The 19,008-nt window shown below is 68.2% G+C and overlaps 3 protein-coding genes across 7 annotated transcripts; 1 reads left to right on the plus strand and 2 right to left on the minus strand.

The window, feature by feature from the left end:
* Positions 1 to 1,522: 1,522 nt before the first annotated feature.
* On the plus strand, positions 1,523 to 12,333 carry SLC4A2 (solute carrier family 4 member 2; the record flags this gene model as incomplete). 4 transcript variants are annotated; one of them, XM_084230393.1, is made up of 22 exons in its annotated part: positions 1,523 to 1,573; positions 3,085 to 3,250; positions 3,349 to 3,590; positions 3,670 to 3,797; positions 5,137 to 5,369; positions 5,451 to 5,593; positions 6,357 to 6,537; positions 7,660 to 7,795; positions 7,869 to 8,034; positions 8,155 to 8,269; positions 8,367 to 8,551; positions 8,631 to 8,856; positions 8,968 to 9,186; positions 9,272 to 9,420; positions 9,506 to 9,700; positions 10,171 to 10,437; positions 10,548 to 10,637; positions 10,837 to 11,003; positions 11,360 to 11,613; positions 11,694 to 11,863; positions 12,007 to 12,180; positions 12,253 to 12,333. In XM_084230393.1, 22 exons carry the CDS (start codon positions 1,523 to 1,525, stop codon positions 12,331 to 12,333), a joined length of 3,738 nt encoding a protein of 1,245 aa, XP_084086519.1. The 4 variants fall into 4 exon arrangements, with proteins under 4 accessions (XP_084086519.1, XP_084086520.1, XP_084086522.1 ...); XM_084230394.1 differs by having other exon boundaries at positions 3,670 to 3,788; XM_084230396.1 differs by lacking the exon at positions 1,523 to 1,573 and adding an exon at positions 2,129 to 2,155 and having other exon boundaries at positions 3,670 to 3,788.
* Positions 12,334 to 12,561: 228 nt separating this feature from the next.
* Positions 12,562 to 16,511, minus strand: FASTK (Fas activated serine/threonine kinase). 2 transcript variants are annotated; one of them, XM_084230092.1, is made up of 10 exons: positions 16,407 to 16,511; positions 15,253 to 15,675; positions 14,609 to 14,788; positions 14,364 to 14,503; positions 13,736 to 13,949; positions 13,504 to 13,663; positions 13,240 to 13,331; positions 13,031 to 13,166; positions 12,844 to 12,958; positions 12,562 to 12,766 (listed from the first exon to the last, which is right to left on the minus strand). In XM_084230092.1, the coding sequence occupies exons 1-10, from the start codon at positions 16,486 to 16,488 to the stop codon at positions 12,659 to 12,661; spliced, it is 1,650 nt and encodes a 549-aa protein (XP_084086218.1). In that variant the 5' UTR covers positions 16,489 to 16,511; the 3' UTR covers positions 12,562 to 12,658. The 2 variants fall into 2 exon arrangements, with proteins under 2 accessions (XP_084086218.1, XP_084086219.1); XM_084230093.1 differs by having other exon boundaries at positions 13,031 to 13,331.
* Positions 16,512 to 16,897: 386 nt separating this feature from the next.
* Positions 16,898 to 18,266, minus strand: TMUB1 (transmembrane and ubiquitin like domain containing 1). The gene is made up of 2 exons (XM_084230490.1): positions 17,825 to 18,266; positions 16,898 to 17,562 (listed from the first exon to the last, which is right to left on the minus strand). The coding sequence occupies exons 1-2, from the start codon at positions 18,214 to 18,216 to the stop codon at positions 17,211 to 17,213; spliced, it is 744 nt and encodes a 247-aa protein (XP_084086616.1). The 5' UTR covers positions 18,217 to 18,266; the 3' UTR covers positions 16,898 to 17,210.
* Positions 18,267 to 19,008: the final 742 nt, after the last annotated feature.

A 19,008-nucleotide genomic window follows, 5' to 3' on the forward strand; every position in this document is an offset into this window, starting at 1 on the left:
CCGGGAGAGCCTTGGAATGCGCGCGCTCACCGCGGGGCTCCTGCCCAGGTGGGGGGCGAAGGCGCTAATCCGGGCCGGGAGAGATGCTAATCCTCGGGCCGGTCGGGGCTGGCCCCGGGAATGCGCCCCCACCCCGGATTATCTGCGGGCGCCGGGACAGAAGTTGCTTTGTGCGCGGAGCCGCGGGGAGGGGGAGGAAGAGGGGATGGAGGCCGCGGAGGGCGCCGGGTGGAGGTGGGACGGGCACCTGCCGGCACTCGGGGCTCCCACACCCTTCCCGGCCAGGCCCGGCCGCGCCGCCGACCCCTCACCCGCGCCAGACGGGCCCTGGCCCAGGGCCTGCGGGGGGAGGCGAAGGGAGCAGTCAGCTGAGCCGCAGCAGCTGCCAGGAATGTGTCACTCCTGCTCCCCACCCTGCGCGGCCCCCCGGCCGGTGTGGTTTGATCGCCGCCGACCTGTCTCCCCCAGCTTGCCTCGCGGCCCAGCGGCCCCCCGGCTTCAGCCTGCCCTCTCAGAGTCATGACTGCCCCTGCGCGTCCCCGCTGCATGTGGGGACCCCGCTCCACACGGGCGTGCGCCCTGGCCACTGCCCTTCCCCACCTCCACCGTCCTGCCCACACCCCTGGCCTGTAGTCATGGTCAGGAGGGTATCAGCCCTGCCGCTCAGATTTTCCTGCCCCACACGGGGGGAAGGACCGATGGGTTTGTGTCCACCCTCCTCCCAGTCGGCAGGTGCCCCTCCCCCATGACAAAGCGCTGCCCCAGCCCTGCCTGGGTCCCTGCCCTCCCCCCAGTGAGGGCTCCTGCCCTCCCCCAGGAAGCCTACTTCCCTCCCCTGCCAGCGGTCATCAGGACAGGCGCAGTCACGCACCCCCTCCCCGGGCCGCTCTCTGGAGGCCCCCTGGCTTGCTGTCCAGGGCTCCTTGCTCTTCCTCCCCCATCTCTGCTCCCCAGCACACCCTCTCTGGTGTCAGCTCGCCTCCTGTGCCACCAGCGGGTCAGCACTCCTGTTCCCGGCTCAGCCTGTCCCTCCCTCCCTCCCTCCCTCCGTCCCTCCCTGCTGCTGCTGCTGCTGCTGCTGCTGCTGCTGCTGCTGGCCTCCAGGTTTCAGCCTTGACTCCTTTCTCGCCCCCCCTCTCTTGCAGCCTCTCCCACTTTCTGCTCTCTCCTCCTCACTCTGTCCAGTCTCCCGGCCTCCCGTTGGCCCTCTGCGACCTCCTCGGCCCCACTCCCTGTCTCTTTATTCTTCCTTTTTCTTCCTATTAATAACTCTCCCCTTTGCTCTGGCCACCCTCAAGGGCCACTGGAGGGCCCTCCATCGCCCGGAGGCTCCTGCCCAGCGAGGAGAGCCCTCTTGGCAGGCGGCCTGCCCCGGAGCCTGGGCCAGGGGGCTGCGCCATGCCGGGGCCAGGGCACCCGGCTCTCAGGCGGTGACCAGACCTCTCCCCCACCCCCCCAGGTTATGCCTCCGCCTTGTTGCCCTGAAAGCCGCAGCGACAGCGAAAAAGGCTAAGATTTGGCCATGAGCAGCGGGCCCCGGCACCCCGCCGCGGGCGCAGATTCCTTCCGAACTGTGAGTATGGCCCCGGCCCCTCCCCAGGCCACAGGTGTTCTTGGCCGAGAGTCCCACCCGAGCAGGGCGAGTGTCCCTGGAGAGCCCCGGGAGGGGTGGCGGCACTGCACTGGGGGGTGCACCATCCCTGCCGGCCTGGCCTGGCCTGGATGGGACTGGGGTTGGGGATGGGTACCGGGTGGGCGCTCGGTGGGCTTCCACTCCGGCAGGGAGTTGCGGCTCCGAGGCCCTGAGCGGTTTGGCCTCAGAGAACTCCGGGACCCGGGGTCTCTAACCTGGCGACCCCACCCCTGCCAGCCTGGAGGCAGCTCTGCGCAGGGCAGCTCTGGGCCTGCCCGCGGGCACCACGGCCCCGCCCCCGGCCCCATGTGCCTCGCAGACCCGCCCCTCGGCCCCCACGTGGCGCCGCCCCCACGTGGTGGCCTCCGGATTGTCCTGGGAAGTGTAATGATTAACCCCGGAGCCGCAGGCAGCCCCCATTGGTCACTCCGGCCAGCGGGGCACGTGACGGGGAAGGGGCGCAGCGCCCCCTCCCCCCTCCCGAGTGCCCCGCCCGCCATGGATTTCCTCCTAAGGCCTCTGGTGCGAGGGGTTCGCCACCCCCTCCCCCGACCCCGCTAGCGCCCCGCCCCGCCTCGCTCGCCCCGGCCGCCTCCCGCCGCCTTCCTCCCGCGCTCGTCCTGGTGAGAGTGGGGCGAGCTCTTGGGGGAGCCCGGCCAGACCCGCGACGGGCTGGGGGGCCCGCCCCCGCCCCCACCTGCTCTGCGTGCGGCGCCCCGCGGCCGCAGCGGTGTCCCCAGACCCACCTCCCCCCCCCTCCCCGCCTGCCCCGCGCATCCTCGCATCCTCGCTCTGCCACGCGAAGGGGTTGGTTGGCTCGTACCCCGCCCTTGGCGATCCCGCTGCCCTTCAGGTCCAGAAGCTCTTGAGCAAATATTTGGCGGCACCCGGAGCTGAGAAGGGCGGGGGTGGGGGGGAGCGGGGCCTGGCCGGCCCGGGTAGCGGGGAGCCCCCGCGGAGCGCCCGGAGTGCCGCAGTCCGGGCCAGGCCAGGCCGCCCGCTCGCTCCGCAGCATGACTCAGGTGGGGGGGGGGTGAGGGGCGGGGCCCGGGAGCGGCGAGGGGCCGGCTCTGGGGGCTCCCCAGCCCTGCGCATGCATCGCTGGCCCAGGCTCCCCTTCAGGGGCGCTCAGCCCAGTTCCGGTCAGCGAGCGGAAGCAGCTCCAGAAGTTACTTCTCTGGCTCGGCAGCTGTCCTGCAGCCAGCAAGAGTCCCTCGGCCCCAGCCTGTGGGCTGCCAGGGTCACACCCTGTGCGGCTGCACACCCTGGCCCTGCTGAGACTCAGGGTGGAGGGCGGTGCTCCCCCTGCCCCCGACACACCCGTGTGGCACACGCGGGCACAGGCGCGTCCCAGGCCCCGAGGGCCCGCAGACAAACTGACTGGCCCCGCGGGCGGGTCCCTGTCTGCGGATCTGGGGGAGTCCCACGCCCTCTCTGCTGTTTCCTTCCAGCCTGAGCCAGAGGGCTTGGGCCCCGGGACGCCTGGGTTCCCGGAGCAGGAGGAGGATGAGCTTCACCGGACCCTGGGCGTGGAGCGCTTTGAGGAGATCCTGCAGGAGGCCGGGTCTCGAGGCGGGGAGGAGCCAGGCCGCAGCTACGGAGAGGAAGACTTTGAATGTGAGGGCGAGACTGGGGTGGGGAGGGAGTTCCAGCGGGAGGAGCTGTGGGCTGGGGGGGCCGGGCCTGCGCTCAGCCACGCCCCCGCGTCCCTGCAGACCACCGCCAGTCCTCCCACCACATCCACCACCCTCTGTCTACCCACCTGCCTCCGGACACGCGCCGCCGCAAGACACCCCAGGGCCCGGGACGGAAGCCTAGAAGGCGCCCTGGAGCCTCCCCCCCTGGGGAGACCCCTACCATTGAGGAGGGGGAGGAAGACGAGGATGAGACCAGCGAGGCCGAGGGAGTCCGGGCACCCGCCCAGCCGACCCCTGCCTCGACACCCTCTTCGGTGCAGGTGAGCAGGGGCAGGGCTTCTGGGGCAGTCAGGTGGAGGGTCAGCCCGGCCTCACCTGGCCCCGCGGGCCCCGTTGCAGTTCTTTCTGCAGGAGGATGAAGGTGCTGACCGGAAGGCGGAAAGGACCAGCCCGTCGCCCCCGCCCCCGCCGCCCCACCAGGAGGCAGCTCCTCGGGCCACCAAAGGAGCCCTGGCTGGGTACGTGTCGTGTCCCCCTTGGAGGCCCGCCCTGCTCTCAGCCTGGGGCTCCACTCTCAGCCCCGGCTCGCCAGCTGCTGGGACAAGCGCTGGCCTCCCCGAGCCTCCGTTTCCCGCCTCACTCCGAGCGTAATGGACGTTTCCCCACAGGGGTGTGGGGGTGGCAGCGTGGTGGCAATTAGGGCTCTGAGTATGTTTTAGCTGCACGGAACACATTTGGGGGCCTGTCCCCGCCACCTCCCCACGGAGGCTTCAGGTGGCGTGACATTGAGCCCTGACTCAGGCTCTGGACTGGTGGCCCGCAGGCACCCCCTGGGTCCAAAGGGGTGAGAACAATAGGAGACCCCCCTCCCGCTCCTGGGGAGCTGCCAGTCCCCCCTGGTTGTCGTCACGTGAAATGGCACCAGAACAAGTTACTGTGCCCAGCACCACGCTCGGGCACCGTGTCAGTACCAGCAGGTGACTGCAGTTTGGGGGTGTTAGCCAGAGAAGGCTTCCTGGAGGAAATCACATTGAGCCAGGTCTCAAGGTCACTATTATCACAGACCTGTTGTTTCTGGGTGCCAGGCAGCGTGAAGGGCGCGTTGCCCCTCCAGGGCGTGCACAGGCTGGGGTGGGGAGACGGCGGTGCTGGTGGAGCTGGGTCCACAGCGGCCGTCCGCAGGAGGGAACTGGGCGCTTCAGAGAGAGCATGGCCTTGGAAAAGTGGGTCACCCTTGTGGGCAGGGGCGCGCCGAGGCCAGGGCAGCGGGTGGCTGTGGGCGTGGACGGAGGAAGCCGGCTGGAGGGCTCTGGCGGGGACTGGGAGCCTGGGCTGCTGCCAGGGGAGGCGTTTAGAAGGACTGGCTGTGGTGGAGAGAAGGGGACCTCCTGGTTTTGGGGGATGGGAGCACAAGTTGGGGTCTGTAAAGGACAAGGAGTTTGGTGGGGGTGGAGGACTATAGTTTTAAAGAGTTCTTTCCCCCGGGGATCCTGCGCCCTTCGGGTTGGGGGGTGCCGGGAGGCGGGGGGAGGAGGGGCCGGGGCACAGCCCGTGTTAGGAGCAGGCAGCTTTGGGGCTTTTGCAGATGTCCCCTCCACCCCCTGGGGCCAGCCTGGGCACCATTTTGCTGCTGAGTGTTTCTTCCCCGGTGGCTTGTGCGAGGACCCGGGGGCTCGTGAGGGGCAGGGCTGGGTTTAGATGCTGCGTTCTGCTGCTGGAGTGCACGCCTTTCACACCGGCGCCCAGCGCAAGTGGGGAGTTAGGGGAGTGGGTCCTGCGGGGTGCCCTTCCTTGCATCCTCCCCTGGGGTTCGTAGCCATGGGCGCAGGGCTGGTTTTCTCTGACTCGCGACAATTGTCTGTCCAGAGCCCCAGTGGAAGAGGTGGTGGCTGTGGCCAGTGGCACTGCCGGAGGTGACGATGGGGGTGCCTCGGCGCGCCCCCTGACCAAAGCCCAGCCCGGGCACCGCAGCTACAACCTGCAGGAGAGGCGGCGCATCGGGAGCATGACGGGGGTGGAGCAGGCCCTGCTGCCCCGCGTCCCCACAGATGAGAGCGAGGCCCAGACGCTGGCCACGGCCGACCTGGACCTCATGAAGAGTGAGTCTGGGCCTGAGCCAACCCGAACCCATGGGAACAGGGCCAGGAGAAGGGGGAGCCTAACTCCGACTTTACCCCCAGGTCACCGGTTTGAGGACGTCCCTGGGGTGCGGCGGCACCTGGTGCGGAAGAACGCCAAAGGGCCCTTGCAGAGTGGCCGGGAGGGGCGCGAGCCTGGCCCCACGCCCCGGGCCCGGCCTCGGGCCCCCCACAAGCCCCACGAGGTACTGATCCCTGCTTCCTGCTCCTCCTCGTCCCTGTGCCTCTTCTCCCCCCGCATCCCCCCTTCTGACCTGAGCGTCCGCTTCTCGTCTACACGCTCTCTGCTTCATCGTCAGGGCCGTGTTCTGACCGACTGGGAGGGGCTTGGGGACTTGGCACCGGGGAGGTTTGGGGGAGCAGTGTTACCGAATCTGGTGTTCTCTGCACACATGACCTGTCCTCCCACGACCTGAGAAGATGATCCCCGGTGGCACCAGCCTCACACCTGGAGCAGCGGTTGGCCAGGGTCCCTCTGTCTTAGAAGCCAGGTCCCCAAGCCACGCTCTTCCAGGGGCTTTTCTCGAGGCCTGGCAGACAGGCAGCATGTGCACCTGGGTTACGTGTCCAGCTCCATGACACAGTTCTGCACCCCCGGCTCACCCAGCCAGGGCGAGCAACTCAGCAGAGCCCCCTCTGCCTGCCCACACGGTGCCCTCGGAGGGGACCGCTGCCTTGTCTCAGCTTGCCTAGCTAATGCACAAGGGGGATCATGTGAGTTGTGTGTGTGTGTGCGCACACACGTGTGTACACTGTCCACCCCACGCTTTCTCCCAGTCCCCGTGACTGCCCTCAAGGGCACCAGGGAGCCTCCCATTTCTCAGACAGGGAGAGTGAGTCTCGCGCGGCCTGCTTAGTAACTGACCCCGGCTCCTGCCTGGGCGCTGACTCGGGCCATCTGGGGTCTGCGGCCCCCGTCCTGACTTCTCTCGGCTCCTCTAACCCCAGGTGTTTGTGGAGCTGAATGAGCTGCTGCTGGACAAAAACCAGGAGCCGCAATGGCGGGAAACGGCGCGCTGGATCAAGTTTGAGGAGGACGTGGAGGAGGAGACGGAGCGCTGGGGGAAGCCGCACGTGGCCTCGCTGTCCTTCCGCAGCCTCCTGGAGCTCCGCCGGACGCTGGCCCACGGTGACTGCGCGCGCTTTCCCTGCCTGTCCTCACCCCGGAACCTGCCCGCCTGTTCTCGGAGGGCCGGGTGGTCTGGCCCCCCAGTTCGTCTTGAGCCACACGGCCTGTGATGTTCGAGCCCGTGAGGGGCGGTCAGCAGCCTGCTCCTCCCAGGGTGCAGGGTGACCGCGGGGCCGGGCTCTTGCCGCACCCGCAGCAGCGGTTCTCTCAGTGGTGGTTGGGTCGCTGCTGTCAGTAGGGTCAGGTGCCGTGGGGCTTCTAAAGAATTTCCATGGAAGGTTTTCTGAGATGACCTGTGGGGCTGACCCTAATGCAGGACATCTCGGCTCCACGTCCGACATTGCTGCTCTTTGCTCGTTTCCTCCTTCCCGTGGGGGAGTCACCACCAAGTGCTGTCGAAGGGCCTATTTAAGCAGCTGAGGCCCAAGGCAGCCTGCGCTCAGGGCTGATGCCACCCAGGAGCGTGTGGCCCCTGAGTGAGCCTAGCGGCTCTGGCTGAGGTGCCAGCTGCGGGCGCGGGGCCCAAGCTCTGTGGTCCTGTGGCCGCTGCTCAGGGGCCTTGGGTCCTGTTTGTTTTTCATTTCTGTGCTCCTGAATGTTGACCTTGACAACAAAGCGACCCGGTAACTGTTGAAAGGACTTTCCTATCGGTAGGAAGTGGTGGCTCAGAGCGGTGCCAGGTGGGGAGAGGCCTGGGGACGCTCTGAGCCGCCTTCAGATTTGGGGAGCCCAGACCAGCTGCGTCACTCTTGAGGGCGGAACAGGGGCAACCGTGGACACCGGGTGAAGAACCTTCACCCGTGAAGAGGAAGAACATTCTAGCAAAGAGTAGTTCAGCCTGAGTAGGAGGCTGCGTGTCCCTGGAAGGTGGCCTGGAGAGACCTAGGGTTCTGAGGCCTCTGCTGAGCCGGGCAGCATCTCTGGAGGGAGGGTGCAGGTTGCAAAGGCGATGGGACGTGGCCAAGGCAGAGTGGCCCCCGAGGTGGTTCTTGGGTTCCGGGGCCAGAGTGCCTTTGTGGATGTGCAGACCCAGAGGCCCCTTCTCCTGGCTCTCCCTGCTCCCACCCTGGCTTGGCCTGTTGCCCCGGGGATGAGGGCCTCTCCATGCTATCCGTATTCCAGGGGCTGTGCTCTTGGACCTGGACCAGCAGACTCTGCCCGGAGTGGCCCACCAGGTGGTGGAGCAGATGGTCATCTCCGACCAGATCAAAGCCGAGGACAGAGCCAACGTGCTGCGGGCCCTGCTGCTGAAACACAGGTGAGCCCCGCCCGCTGCAGGCTGCCTGCTGCCCCCAGCTGCCCCCTCACCGTGCTGCCCTCTGCCCCACCAGCCACCCAAGTGACGAGAAGGACTTCTCCTTCCCCCGCAACATCTCGGCCGGCTCCCTGGGCTCCCTGCTGGGGCATCACCATGGCCAGGGGCCCGAGAGCGACCCGCATGTCACCGAGCCTCTCATTGGCGGTGTGCCCGAGACCCGGCTGGAGATGGAGCGAGAGGTGAGGGAGAAGGGCCCCGCCTGGCCAGGAGTGCAGGCCAGCGCCACGTGAGCATGTGGGAGGCGGTGGGGGGGCGGCGGGTGGCCCGGCTGAGCACTCTTCCTCCTGCCGCGTCCCCAGCGCGAGCTTCCACCGCCCGCACCCCCAGCCGGCATCACCCGCTCAAAGTCCAAGCACGAGCTGAAGCTGCTGGAGAAGATCCCCGAGAACGCAGAGGCCACGGTGGTGCTTGTGGGTATGTGGGGGCGCCGGCCGCCTCGGTGCCACCCCTGGGCTGGGGGTTGGGGGGCTGCCTGTGCCCTGCCCGGGCCCACCTGGTCCCTCGCCCTCAGGCTGCGTGGAGTTCCTGTCCCGCCCCACTATGGCCTTTGTGCGGCTGCGGGAGGCGGTGGAGCTGGACGCGGTGCTGGAGGTGCCGGTGCCCGTGCGCTTCCTCTTCCTGCTGCTGGGCCCGAGCAGCGCCAACATGGACTACCACGAGATTGGCCGCTCCATCTCCACGCTCATGTCCGACAAGGTGCGCCCCTCCCTGCGCCCCGCTCTGGGCCCCGCAGCCTGCGGCCCATGCCCTCACGTGCTCCGTCCCTCTCTGGCAGCAATTCCATGAGGCGGCCTACCTGGCCGACGAGCGGGAGGACCTGCTGACGGCCATCAACGCCTTCCTGGACTGCAGTGTGGTGCTGCCGCCCTCCGAGGTGCAGGGCGAGGAGCTGCTGCGCTCCGTCGCGCACTTCCAGCGCCAGATGCTCAAGAAGCGGGAGGAGCAGGGCCGCCTGCTGCCCACAGGGGCTGGGCTGGAGCCCAAGTCGGCCCAAGATAAGGGTACGGGCCAGTGCAGCCTGGGGGCTGGGGTGGGGGGTCGAGTGCAGACGAGAGCAGGGGCGCGTGGGGAGGGCGCGAGGGCCGGGCGCCCTGACCAAGGCTGGACTGCAGCGCTCCTGCAGATGGTAGAGGCAGCAGGGGCAGTGGAAGACGATGATCCCCTGCGGAGGACGGGCCGGCCCTTCGGGGGGCTGATCCGAGATGTGCAGCGCCGCTACCCCCACTACCTGAGCGACTTTCGGGACGCCCTCGACCCCCAGTGCCTGGCCGCTGTCATCTTCATCTATTTTGCCGCCCTGTCCCCTGCCATCACTTTTGGGGGGCTGCTGGGTAAGGAGAGGCTTCGGTGGGGGCAAGGAGGGCGCCTGCTCTGGATACCTGTCCTGGCTCCTGAACTGGAACCTGCACCCCTCAGGAGAGAAGACGCAGGACCTAATTGGGGTGTCAGAGCTAATCATGTCCACGGCGATCCAGGGCGTGATCTTCTGCCTGCTGGGCGCCCAGCCGCTGCTGGTGATCGGCTTCTCGGGGCCCCTGCTGGTCTTCGAGGAGGCCTTCTTCTCGGTGAGGCCCCTCATCTTCCACTCAAGCCCCCCCTCCCCCCCCAGGCCCCAAGCCCTGGGCCTGACCGAGCCCCTCACGCCCCCAGTTCTGCAACAGCAACAACCTGGAATACCTGGTGGGCCGTGTGTGGATCGGCTTCTGGCTGGTGCTCCTCGCCCTGCTGATGGTGGCTCTGGAGGGCAGCTTCCTGGTGCGCTTCGTGTCCCGCTTCACCCAGGAGATCTTCGCCTTCCTCATCTCCCTCATCTTCATCTACGAGACCTTCTACAAGCTGGTTAAGGTGGGCAGGCTGCCCCCGCTGGGCCGGGATGGGCACGGCTTCGGCACTGAAGGGAGCTGGGCAGCCGGTTCCTCTTGTTCTCCCCACTGGATGTGAGGCCACACTGGCCCCGAGCACCCCGCTTCTGCCTCTGGCTTGGCGCTAGCACGGCTTCTGGTCAGCGTCAAAACTCACGTCAGTTTAATAGCAGAGCAACAACGCTTTTCCTCTAGCGCCGAACAGTGACGTGGGCAGAAAGGGAGCATCGAGGGGGCGGCCGCGGCCGCGCTCTGGCATCGGGTCCCTGGCCCGGAGCTGGTCTCCAGCCGCCTCCCTGAATCACACCAGCCCCTCGACCCTGGAGCACCCTGAGCTCGCGTGTGGGCCCCTGGGTCGTCTCCTTCAGCGTGATGGCTTCTGGAGGAAGCGCTTAACACGGCTGAACCCCCGAAGCCTGCCGCTCAGCTGACGGTGCCTTGTTGTCTGCCCAGATCTTCCAGGAGCACCCCCTCCACGGTTGTTCAGCGGTCAACACCTCTGAGGTGGAGAGCGGCGGCGGCGGCAGCGAGAACACCACGTGGGCTGGGACCGAGGCCATGCCCGGCCTGCGCAACGGGAGCTGGGCCAGGCCCACTGGGCAGGGGAGGCCCCTGGACCAGCCCAACACCGCTCTGCTGTCCCTGGTGCTCATGGCCGGCACCTTCTTCATCGCCTTCTTCCTGCGCAAGTTCAAGAACAGCCGCTTCTTCCCTGGCCGTGTGCGTGGCTGGGAGGCCGGAGGGGGGTGGGAGCTGGGGCCGGGAAGGGGGTGACAGGGAGTCAGGGTGGAACGAGAAGGGAGGCCCCTGAGCCCGGTGCACGCCCACAGGTGCGGCGGGTGATTGGGGACTTTGGGGTGCCCATCGCGATCCTCATCATGGTGCTCGTGGATTACAGTATTGAGGACACCTACACCCAGGTAAGTGGCGCAGATGCAGAGTGGGGCAGGTGCTGCCCAGGGAGTGGCTCTGGACAGCCCCCTCAGGCTCCCCAAACTGAGCCGCCTCTTAGCTGGGCAGACACCAGGCCTTTCCCCAGCGCCTCCTCAACCTTCACCCTGCCTGGCACAGCTGGGGGGCTCCTTCCGAGGCTCACCCGCCCCCCTCTTTGCCCTGCAGAAACTGAGTGTGCCCAGTGGGTTCTCGGTGACGGCCCCAGAAAAACGGGGCTGGGTCATCAATCCCCTGGGGGAGAACAGTGCCTTCCCCGTGTGGATGATGGTCGCTAGCTTGCTGCCCGCCATTCTGGTCTTCATCCTCATCTTCATGGAGACGCAGATCACCACGTGAGTGGTCCCAGCCTTGGGGGCTGCGTGGACAACAACGACCTGGTGCGTGGAGGGGCCAAACCCAAGCCAGGCCGGAGGACCCCACCGGCAGGATGCCAGGCTGGCTGCTGGCTTATTTTGTCGGCAGAACACCCTGGTGTGGGCTAGGAGGTCCAATGTGGGCGGGGAGCTGTGCTGGAGGACAGGTGGGTGGGTGGACACTGTGGACAGGGCTGAGGCTTCAGCTCAGGAAGGGATGCTCATCCTGAGGGAGGGGCAGGGCATGCCAGGCTCCAGACACGGGCACGCGGGCCCTGGGGCGAGCCGGCTGCCCTCCGCGGCCGGGCTGGGACTCAGCGAGCGCTGCCCGCCAGGCTGATCATCTCCAAGAAGGAGCGCATGCTGCAGAAGGGCTCCGGCTTCCACCTGGACTTGCTGCTCATTGTGGCCATGGGTGGCATCTGTGCCCTCTTCGGCCTGCCCTGGCTGGCAGCAGCCACCGTGCGCTCCGTCACTCATGCCAACGCGCTCACTGTCATGAGCAAGGCCGTGGCGCCCGGGGACAAGCCCAAGATCCAGGAGGTCAAGGAGCAGCGGGTGACAGGACTGTTGGTTGCCCTGCTCGTGGGTATGTCTGCCTCGCGCCCTCGCCCTTCCCAGCGGGTCCCGCGCAGAGCCCTGTGGCCAGCGCGCTTTTCCTGCCCACAGGCCTCTCCATGGTTATCGGGGACCTGCTCCGGCAGATCCCCCTTGCTGTGCTCTTCGGGATTTTCCTGTACATGGGCGTCACTTCCCTCAACGGGATCCAGTTCTACGAGCGGCTGCACTTGCTGCTCATGCCGGCCAAACACCACCCGGACGTCACCTATGTTAAGAAGGTGAGACCCTGCCCTCCAGCCCCCCACCGCCGCCCGCCAGCCTCCACACTGGGTGCGCCGCCAGGGAGGCCCCCTGCAGTCTGCTTGCCGGGAAGGAGGCGCCCCTCGGGTGCCGGCCCCGGCTCATCTCTGCTCCGCCCCAGGTTCGGACCCTCCGGATGCACCTGTTCACGGCCCTGCAGCTGCTCTGCCTGGCGCTGCTCTGGGCCGTCATGTCCACAGCAGCCTCCCTGGCCTTCCCCTTCATCCTCATCCTCACAGTGCCGCTCCGCATGGCGGTGCTCACCCGCATCTTCACGGAGCGAGAGATGAAATGTGTAAGGCCTGCCCCCCCCGCCCCCTTCCCCCTGTGGTTGTGGGACCCAGGTCTTGACTCGGCCCCCCCACAGCTGGATGCGAACGAGGCGGAGCCGGTGTTCGACGAGCGAGAGGGCGTGGACGAGTACAACGAGATGCCGATGCCCGTGTAGCCGGAGGACGGACGGACAGAGGGAACAGGGGCTGGGGCGCCCTCCCCACCCCGCCCTCGTTTTTATTTAAATGAATAATTTAAAGCCCCTTATACTCTCCTCCCCACCCTGTAGTAAAGTGCTTCGGCCCCCACCCGACCCCGCCTTCTGTCTCTGTGGGGTGAGAGGGCACGAATGGGAAAGTGGGGCTCCCGGGCTCCCGATCCCAGAAACGAGCTGCGTGGTGGGGCAGGAAAGGGCCTTTAATGCAAAACCCAAACGAGGAAGCCAAAGTGCAAATCGTCCACCCCCCATAGGGGAGCCATCCTGAACCCCCTGTGGCCCCTCACCCCCCTTCAGGCCCCCAGCGGAGGCCCAGCGCCTGGAGCTTCTGCCGCAGGTAGCTCTTGAGCTGGGGCAGGCCTCTCTGGGACTCCAGTTCCTCGAAGGGCAGCTGCAGGGAGAGGGCCGCAGGTGACCGCGGGCCGGGCGGGGCGCGTGGGGCTGCACGGGCGGGGCGGGTGCGCTCACCGGCAGGAGCTGGTAGCCCATCAGGCCCAGGTGCCGCTCCCGCAGGGCCCGGGAGCCCAGCAGGACCCGGCCGTCGCGGCAGAAGTGCCAGCGCTCCCGCAGCATCAGCACCACCCTGGGGACAGCGGCGGACAGCGGCTCAGGGCCTGGGCCCGCGCAGGGGAGGCCCCCCGCCCGCCTCCCTTACCTCTGGGCGGGGTCGCTGGTGGTGGGCTGGGAGGCAGCGGGGCCCTGGGGACAGGGCCTGGGAGGGTAGGGTAGGAAGGGGTCCTGGGTCCTCACGGGAAGCACCGCGCCCGAGCTGCTGACGCACAGCAGGAAGTCTGGAGGGGAGAGAGGGCGCTGGCTTGCGGGCCAGGCTCTGCGGAACCAGCCCGCCCGGCCGCCCCAGCTCACCTGTGCTGTAGCCAGGGGGCACCGTCAGGTCCCGGCGGTATTTCTCCTCCCCCAGCAGCTGGCGCAGCCCCTCAGCTACTATGTCCTTGTGACTGTGAGGAGAGAAGCACGGGTAGCGGCGGACCCAGGCGCCCGGGCCCAGCCGTCCCCCCCAGCCCAGCGCCCCCGGCAGGGGCTGGGCTGCCTCAAGGCCTGGCGTTACAAGGCGGAGGCTCTTCTCTGCCGCCTGCGGCCAGTCCCCCCGGCCCCAGCTGCCCCGGCCACCTGTACTTGCAGCGGGCACGGTCCGTGATGAGAGGCTGGGGGAAGATGGGCACTTGCTGCCTTCGGGGAAGGCGGGGACCCCGGTAATCGGGGAGCTCCAGCTCCACAGCCGTGTCCAGCAGGGAGAGGTAGCGCCGCACGATCAGAGCGTGAGGGGTGCCTGCGGGAAGCGGGGCTGAGGCTGGCTGGGTGGCGGCCCCGCGGCCCCTCCCCGGCCCTCCCGTCCGCGTACCACTGATGTGGCTGATGAAGCCCGGGGAAAAGACAAAGTGCAGGGCTCGGAAGGGCAGGCAGCGCAGCTGGCACAGCGACATCAAGATGTTGACGGTGGCCAGCGGGGCCACCCCCGCTTCCCGAGCCAGGATCCTCTCAAGGCAGGGCATGAACTGCTGTTCCAGGGGCAAGTAGTTCAGCCGCCCGAAGGGCAGAACCAACTTCTGTACCACCTGTGGGGGAAGAGCAGCGTCAGCCCCAGCTGCAGGAAGAGCTCCCGCTTCTTTTAATGCGAGAGGGGCTCGCCCTGCGGGCTCTGGCTTGGGTGGGCGTAAAGTTCTCTGCCCTAACGGTCTCAGCAGAAGCACCAAAGCACAAGGGCCTTGAGCCCTGTGCACTTATCAGTCACCAAACAGTGACATGGCTGTGTGTCCTGCCGAGGCCCGGAGCAGGCCTTGGTGCAGCTGAGGGCAATGTGTGCGCAGACACCAGCACAGAACCAGGTGTGTGCTGGGCAACGTGGATTGGGGTGGGGGGGGGGGAGGGCAGAGCAGAATTGCCGCCCAGGAAGCGGCCAATCAAGCCGGACAGAGGGCTGGGCCTGCTGGAAGGGCTGAGGCTGATGGGAGAGTGGTAGGCAATCCCACCTTGCTGCTGAGCTGGGCTTCCTGGACTACCAGGAAGTGAGCAATGGTTTCCAGAAGCTGGGGCTCCCGCAAGCGGTGCCGGGCCAGGTGCTGGGCCAGGAGCACCATCACGTGGGGGGTCAGTTCCTCTGGCCTGGCCTCTGTGAAGAACAGCCTGTCACACTGGGCGCACAGGCCAGACCACCACAGTCCAGATGACCCCACCTGTGTGCTCAGCACCCCCGCCTCCTGCACCCCTCCAGCACCTGCCAGGCTGCGGATGAGATGCTGCCTCGGATGCCGCAGGAAACGGGGGCAGCTCAGAGCCGCTTCCAACCTCTGCCCACCACACAGGACAGGTTTCGGAGGGGGTGGCGGCTTCGGAGGGAGGCGGAACCTTCGCTCCTGCTCCAGGGCATGCACCAGGGGCCCATCTGCTGGGAAGCCTGAGAGGCAGAGGGTCAGAGGGGGGGCAGTCCTGGTAGCGGGAGCTGCTCTCTGTTCTCATAGGGTTTAGTTAGTGACTTCCCAGCCTTCATCTCCGTTCTCGGGGCTGGAAGGCTGGCTAGAGTGCAAGTGGCAACACTGCAGGCATGAAACGCCACGTGAACGTGAGGTATCCAAGCAGTCTGCGGGGAAGGCCTCAGACAAAGGCCAGCAAGTTCTCATCTTGTGCAATGGTGACATCGTGGTGGCTTCCTAGAGCGCTACGTTAGGAGGATCTGGGGTGCCCCTAGCCAAGCTGATCGAAGGCTGCTGAGCTGGTGATGTCGCCGTGGTTGGGGGCGAGAGCAGCAGCCAGCAGGCCAGGGAAGGGGCCACTCCTGGCAAGGCCTGGGCGCTGAGTTCTGCCAGTGATCTCAATCCTCTCTACTCTGCCACTAACACCCGCCCCCAGGCCCATCCTCACCAAGTAAGACTGCAAGGTGCAGACACACATGGATGGTGTGAATGTCAAAGGAAGGGCAGTTTCGGATGATGAGCTGACTCAAGTCCTGCAGGGTGGCCTGCTCCACAGGAGGGGGCCGTGGCCGAGACCCCAAGAGCTGGCCCAGGCGATGAAGCGCCACAGGGTAGTGGTGGGCGCGCACCTTGGTGGGGTTCTGGCCCAGCCAACGCAGCAGCTCCCCTGGGCTCCTCGCCTGTTCCAGAAGCCGCTGCAGCCCCTGCACAGGGCCTGCATGGGGGCTTCCTCCAGGGGGCCGGTCCCCCCACTTGCTGGGCCCCAGACAGCAGGGCTGTACTGGAGGGAGCAGCAGCAGGCCAGAGAGCCGGGCAGTGGAGGCCTGGGCAGAGAGCAGGACCCGGAGCATGGAGCTGGGTGATGGAGACCCTGAGGGGCGGCCCAGAAAAGGGGGTGAGGGTTTCTCCCAAGGGGAGAGAGGTCGCTAAGCTACTCCTTGCCTCACTCCCCGAAGCAAAGGGCCCGGACTCCGGGCACCCCAGACTCATGTTCACCCCTCTGCTGGTCTCCCCACCCCACCCCTCTCTGCTTCCTTTCACTCCCGGGAAAGAGCAATCGGAATCCTGGAGCGTTGTCAGCGCCGGGCACCGTCGGGGCAACTGCACATGCACTACCCGCCCCGACGCGCCTGCCACGCCCACGGGGAGGTGGGCAGCGCCGGCGCGGCCCCCGCTTCGCAGGCGGAGAGACCAAGGCCCGGAGAGGTGAGCCCCGGGTCGCGAGTCGGGTTAGTGGGCGCGCCCAGCCCGGAGCCCCGCTCGCCCCGTCGGCGGCCCCGCCACCACCTCCCCCTCCCGCAGGAGGCGGCGGCGCGGGGTGCGGCGCGGCGGGCGGGCGGGCCGGGCTCCAGGCTGGGCGCGCCCACTTACCAGCGGCGTGACCTTGGGCCAGGGGCTGCGTCTCCCGGCCGGAGCCTCCTCGCCCGTGAGGCGAGAGCGCGGCGCCCGGCTCGCGGGGCGCCCGTGGAGCGCGGGCGCGCGGCCGGCGGCGGCAGGGGTCCCCACACCCGCCCGGCCCGGGGACGCCAGGACCCCGGGGCGCGGCCGCGGCGCCTACTCCCGCCGCCCTCCCGCGGCCCGGCCCGCAAGCGCCTCCCCTACATGGCTCCCCGGGCCCCGCGCAGGTCGCTCCCTCGGTCGGTCTCGGGGCCCGGGGGCCGGGCTCCCCCCGCGGCCTCCTCATCGGCGGGCCGCCGAGTCCGCCATCTTCCCAGCAGCCCCCGGAACGCCGCCCAGTCCTCGGCCAGCACTGACGTGGCTCCCGTCGGGCCCTGCGAGCCCGGGGCGCCGCCGGCCCCGCCCCCGCTTCCGGGAAGCTGCGCGCGGGGGGCGGGCCCGGCGGGGGGGCGGGGCCGGCGCGGCCTGGGCTGGGGGCGCCCGGGCAGGGCCGGCAGAGCCCCCCAGGCCCTCTCCGGGGGGCAGGGCCGCGTCCCCCCCGCGGGCCCACACAGGCAGACACACAGCAGGAGGGAAAACGTCACAGTCATTTAATCCGCACACGTTTCCGACACCCCTCCGCGCCGCCCGGCCCCTCGCCGACCGCCGGCGTCCCCGGGACCCCAAAGGGCCCAACGAGCCGTCAGGGCCGGGAGTGCTCAGGCGGGACCCCAGGACGGCCCAGGGCGGTGGCCCGGCCCTGCCCAGGGCCCAGGCAGCGACAGCAGCTGCCTGACCCCGAGGACGCCACCGTCAGCGGCCCCGGCCGGCCGGCTGCCCGCGAGCCGCGGAGGTCACAGGGCGGGGCCTCCGCCCGCCCCCGGGGCGCTCCGCAGTGCAGGGCCGGGCTCCAGGGCGGGGGGAAGAGGCAGGCCCGAGAGGCCGGCCCGGGCAGACAGCAGCTCCCACTGTGGCGTGGGGAGCAGGGTCCGGAGGGGCCCGCGACCCCCTCGCGAGCTCGCGGAGGCACTACGGGCGGTACATGGCAAAGGCCAGGAGACTGAGGAGCAGGGTGAAGCCGGCCAGGCCCAGGGTGGCGGTCAAGGGGAAGAAGGGCCGGTACTGGATCTGGCAGTACCAGAGCAGCAGCAGCAGCAGCAGCAGCAGGGGCAGCAGGAGGCTGCCTATTTCCAGCCCGGAGGGGCTTGGCTCGGACCCCGGTGGGCAGGGGGGATGTGGGGGGCCGACCCTCGTGGACACGTGGCAGTGGAGAACGCAGTTGGGAGGGAGGTGAAGGCTGCCCAGCGTCTGGGTGTCGTCTCCTAGCAGCTGCCCTTGGTAGATGAGCCGTACCTGCTGCTCCCGGCCGGGAAACTGGGTCCTGAGGAGAGAGGGACCTGGGTAAGAGAGCAGGCCTCAGGCAGTCCTGGCCCCTGGCCCCAGAAACATACTCCCCCCTCCCCGCCACCCAGCTCACAGTCTCCAAGGGGGTGCCCACCTGCCAAAGGGGAACAAGTGTGCAATTTAGGGACCTCAGTTCGCTCATCTATAAAATGAGGGGGAGTCTCACATCTCCACCGGCCCCTTCCGGGTCTTCACTCCCACCCCACCCCTAAACACTTCCAGTCCTCGGCCCAGCTTACCTTTTCAGGGAGCCAATAGTGTCGTGCGGCCAGGCCCTGGCCACCTGCTCTGAATCGTTGAGGAACTTCAACCGCAGCACTAGGGGCTCTTGGGGGGAGTCCGGAGGTGACGGTGGCATTGCTGGGAGCCCCGTGCTGGGCTCAGGCTGTGCCGCCTGACCTCTGTGTCTCAGACTGGGGGTCTCGGCTCCTGGGGCCTCTCCTCTGACGCTGTCGGTGACTGCCATAGTTTCACTGTGCTGTGCTGGTGTTGGGGTCCCTGATGGCTGGGGCAGTGGGTGGGCGCCCTCCGTGGTGTGCGTTGAGAACCAGGCCAGAGCCAGCACCAGAAGGCAGGCAAGCACGGCAAAAAGGACGGTCACCTCATCACCCACCCCTTCAATCAGGGCCATGGCACCTGCCTTGCCCGCTGCACTACCGAGCTGGAGAGGCACAAATAACCCATGAGGGGTGGGCTCCCAGGTCAAGGGGTCAAGAGCCCTCCGAACTCCACAGGCTCCCGGCCCCCCCACCCCCCACCGCAATGCTCCCACAGTCCCCGGCCCTTCACCCGGGGCAGAGCGCGGAGGCTCCTTCCCAAGCACAAATCCCGAGTCCGAACTTTGTGTCACCTGAGTTCTAGGTCGCTATCCAGCTCCCCAGATCTTTCAAACCCTCTGGGGGGGGGGGGGGAAGACCTTGACCTTCTAAGCAACCTCTCCCCTAAATCCAACCCCCACCAAACTTTACTCCAAAGCATACGTAATTCTTCGCTTTACTTCATCCCAAAGTTCATCTCCCCCCACCGCCTCTGTCGCTGAAAGGGGAGGAAAAGGGCCTGGAGGCGCCCCTTCCCCCACCCCGATGCCAGCCCCCCGGTGCCCCCGCCGCGGCGCCGGCTGCCGGCCCAGGCCTCCCCACCCTGAACGTCAGACTCCGCCCTGGCAATCCCGAGCTCCCGAGGGCTGCCACCCCGCGCCCCGCTCGCCCCCCCTCGTGCACTCAGACCCCACCCCGCGGCGGCGCCGGCGGCCGCCCCGACCCCGCCCGCGGGCCGACCCCGGCTCCCGCCCGGCACCCGAGCCCGCCCCGCCCCCCGCCCCCCGCTCCAGCTGCCCGCCCCCGAGGCCGCGGGCGGGCGGGCGCGGGCGATCCCGGGGCGGGGCCGGGGCGGCGGGGTGGGCGCGGCCTCGGCGCGGGGACTC

The sequence above is a fragment of the Talpa europaea genome, assembly GCF_964194135.1.
Source record: "Talpa europaea genome assembly, chromosome: 3".
NCBI lineage: Eukaryota > Metazoa > Chordata > Mammalia > Eulipotyphla > Talpidae > Talpa > Talpa europaea.